General features: G+C 65.7%; 1 protein-coding gene across 1 annotated transcript; it reads right to left on the bottom strand.

Annotated features, from left to right (window-relative positions):
* Positions 1 to 1,237: 1,237 nt before the first annotated feature.
* Positions 1,238 to 3,033, bottom strand: LOC134527652 (uncharacterized). The gene is made up of 3 exons (XM_063360520.1): positions 2,895 to 3,033; positions 1,677 to 2,841; positions 1,238 to 1,577 (listed from the first exon to the last, which is right to left on the bottom strand). The coding sequence occupies exons 1-3, from the start codon at positions 3,031 to 3,033 to the stop codon at positions 1,238 to 1,240; spliced, it is 1,644 nt and encodes a 547-aa protein (XP_063216590.1).
* Between the last annotated feature and the right edge of the window lie 474 nt (positions 3,034 to 3,507).

The following is a 3,507-nucleotide window of genomic DNA, read 5'->3' on the forward strand; positions in this document are numbered from 1 at the left end:
GCCTCTCGGTCGGATTCGCACGCGGGTGGTAGGTGGGCATCGTGCGATGCTCCACCCCCCACTGCTCACAGGACATTCGCCAGTGTCTCCCCACGAACTGCGCCCCGTTGTCCGTCAGCAGGACCGCGGGGTACCCGTATTGTGGGAAGAACTCGCGCTCAAGCAGGGCAATCACGGTGCCGGCCTTCACGTTTGGCACTGCGAACGCCTCCGCCCAGCGGGTGAAGACGTCCGTGACCACCACGATAAAGCGCCGGCCGCGGGACGTGCAAGGATATGGCCCCATGATATCCACCGCCACAGTGTGGAAGGGATCTCGGGGCCGTCGTGGGACCTGCTTCTCCTCGCCGTCGGGTCTCCGGGACTTCCGATCCTGGCAACGCTGGCAGGCCCTGACATAACGACGTACCTCCGCCGCGTCCCCCGGCCAGCGGAACGTCCGTTGGATCTCCCGCAGTGTCTGCTCTGCACCGGGATGTCCAGCCAGGGGGTGGTCGTGCAGGTACCACAGGGCCCACCGCCTGGCCTCTGGCGGCACGTGGGTCCGCCATCTGCCCGACTTGTGCGGCCCCCTGGTCTGGAGCACGCCGTCAAGACTCCGGTGGCCCGGTACCTCTTTCTCCCCGCACTCGGCCAGCCGGGACTGGGTGTCTGGGTCCCGGAGCTGCTCCGTCCGCACCATCGAAAGCAAGTCGGCAAGCGTCTCCGGTGGCGTGTCTGGTTCGGGGACAGCGGGGCCGGGCAGCGCATACAACTCAAACGGCCGCGGCCCCGGGTTCTCGACGACGGGCTCGTGAATCGGGGGAAGCACCTCCTCCCAGCCCTGGTCATCGCGGAACACACTCGTGAGATCCGGATTCCTGGACAGCTCGTCGGCCAGCTGATTTGCCCGTCCGGGGACGTGTTCCACCGAGAACGAGAACTCCTGAATCAGCATGGCCCAGCGAGTGAACTTGGACTTCCGGCCCTGAGCGGAGTCCAACCAGCGAAGGCACTAGCTGTCTGTCCTAAGCGTGAACGAGCGGCCTTCGAGGTGGTGCCGATAGCGCTGAAGAGCCCAGACGACTGCCAGGCACTCCTGCTCGTTCACGTGGTACCTCCTCTCAGCCGGCCCAAACTTCGCACTGGCGTACTCATTCACACGCCGGACACCGTCGCCGTCCACCATGTACAGCACCGCACCCATCCCCTCTTGACTGGTGTCCGTCTGGACGAAGATGGGTTGGTCAGGTTTCAGTCACGACAGCGTGTGACAGTTCCGGAAACGGTCATTGACCTGGCGCAGGGCCTTGTCCGCGGCGGGCGTCCACCGGAACTTGGCCTTCGGCGACAACAGGTCAGTCATCGGGGCCGTGATCGTCGCGAAGTCTGGCACAAAAGACCGCAGCCAGTTCAGCAGTCCCATAAGCTTTTGGAGCTGCTTCCTGGTCTTCGGCGCCTGCTTCTCCTCGATGAGTTCCAGCTGGGCAGGACGCGGACGGCACCCCTCCGCCGTCACCTGGTGCCCCAGGAACACGATCTCCTCAGCCCCGATGTGACACTTGTTCGGGGCACAAGTCAGTCCGTGTCTGGCCAGCCTTTCCAGGACCAACGCCAGGTGGTGCGCATGGTCCTCCCACGTCCCAGAATAGACGATGACATCGTCCAGATAGGCACTGGCGAAGACGCCGATGTACCCGTCCAGGACGCGCACCATCATAGACTGGAACGTGGCCGGGGCGTCCATGAGCCCGAACAGCATGGCACAGAACTGGTACCGCCGACCGTCTGGCGCAGTGAACGCCGTCTTCGGACGGTCGGCGGGGCATACCGGCACCTGCCAGTAGCCCGACTTCAGGTCCAGCGTCGTGAAAATTTTTGTGTCCCCCAGCCCGGCCAAGGCGTCAGTGATGTTTATCTGCGGGGGGGGGGGGAAGGGGATCGTCAGTCTGTTGACGGCCTTAAAGTTTACACAAAAGCGTAAACTCCCGTCCTTAGTGGCCAGCACCACCCTCGAGTTATATGGGGAGGTGCTGGGCTCGATGACCCCGTCGCGCAGCATCTCGTCCACCTGGGACTGGATCGCCTCGCGCTCCCGGGGCCCGAACCCATGCACCCTCTCAAACGGCGGGCGGTGCGGCACCATAGGGATACTGTGCTCCGTCATCGTCGTGCGCCTTAACCGGTCCGCTGCCGCAAATACCTGAGGTCGGGACACGAGGGCCCGACTGATGGCGTCAGCATACTCTGCCGGGACGTTGTGCCGGAGGTCCTCCAGGCGGGTGACTGACTGAGGAGGGGGAGGGGGGCTCTGGTGGATGCCGTACACCGTCCAGCGCCCGCGGGTGCCGAAGTGCATCCGTCCGGCCCGCACCTTCACAGCGGCGTCGACCTCGTGCAGCCATGGTGCTCCCAAGATCAGCCCCTCGCGCAGGTCGGGGACCACCCAGGCCTCGATGCGACTGACATGACCAACAATTTTCAGTGTTACCTGGGTTGTGCCCCTCGCCGTCGTTTTTGTGTCCCTGATGGCCAGCTGCACCTGCTCCGGGCGCGGTACCACCTCCTCCTCGGCGACCAGGTGAGCCGCGACGAAGGATTGGCTGGCTGCGGTGTCCACCAGGGCCAGCATCTCCCGGTCGTCGGCACGAACTGGTATCCGCAACATCTCTGGTTCCTCGGGTCCAACTCGCCCCAAGTGGACTGGCACCTGGCCCACCTCGCTCGCGAATCTCATGTCATCCGGACTTGGGGAGCCCAGGAGGGGCTCTGCTGGCAGCTCCGGCACCAGCGTGTCGTCCCCTCGGTGAGCTCCTCCGCCGGCGGCAGGCCGCCAGAGAGACACGTCCGGCTCCTGGGCGGCTGGTGACGAGGCCGCGGGAGTCGGGGTGGCACTCCTCTGTCCCGATGGTGACCCTGGCACGGGGGCGTTTGGCTCAGGCCGCGCATGATCCCCGCCGTCGTCCGACGGCGCTCGGTCCTGCTCCGCAGGCGGCGTCCGACGGCGCTAGGTCCTGCTCCGCAGGCGGCGTCCGAGTCTCCGACGGATGCCATAATCGGTGGATTATTTCTGTCGCTGGTTCCGCTGCTGGTTGACGCCCCGGGGCGCGTCGCCCAGCCGTCTGTCCGCCCCCGGCTCCGCGTTTCCCGCCGACGGCGCGCCTCCCTCGCGCGCTCCCTCCAGTACGGCCTTTGTGGGGCACAAGCGGTGCCAGTGTCGCTTCTCTGTCGGGCAGTAACGGCAGCGTGGTGGCCGCTCATCGCTCTCCTCCCGACCCGTCTGGCGCCACGACAGGTCTGAGGGGGCCGACTGTGATGAGCCCCCTCCTCGTGATGGTCCTGCTGCGTCTCTCTGCTGCGGGGGTGGGCGGACGTAAGGCCAAACAGCACGTGCGTCCTCTAGTGGCAAGGGTGCGGGAGGCGGTGCTGCATGCCGGGAGTGTACCAGGCCGCGCGTGTACTGCGCGGCCTTGAGGTCCTCTTCTATGTCCCGTGCTAGTGTGAGGAAACTGTCCAGGCTTCCCCCGG

Source organism: Bacillus rossius, chromosome 1 (genome assembly GCF_032445375.1).
Source record: "Bacillus rossius redtenbacheri isolate Brsri chromosome 1, Brsri_v3, whole genome shotgun sequence".
NCBI classification, from domain to species: domain Eukaryota; kingdom Metazoa; phylum Arthropoda; class Insecta; order Phasmatodea; family Bacillidae; genus Bacillus; species Bacillus rossius.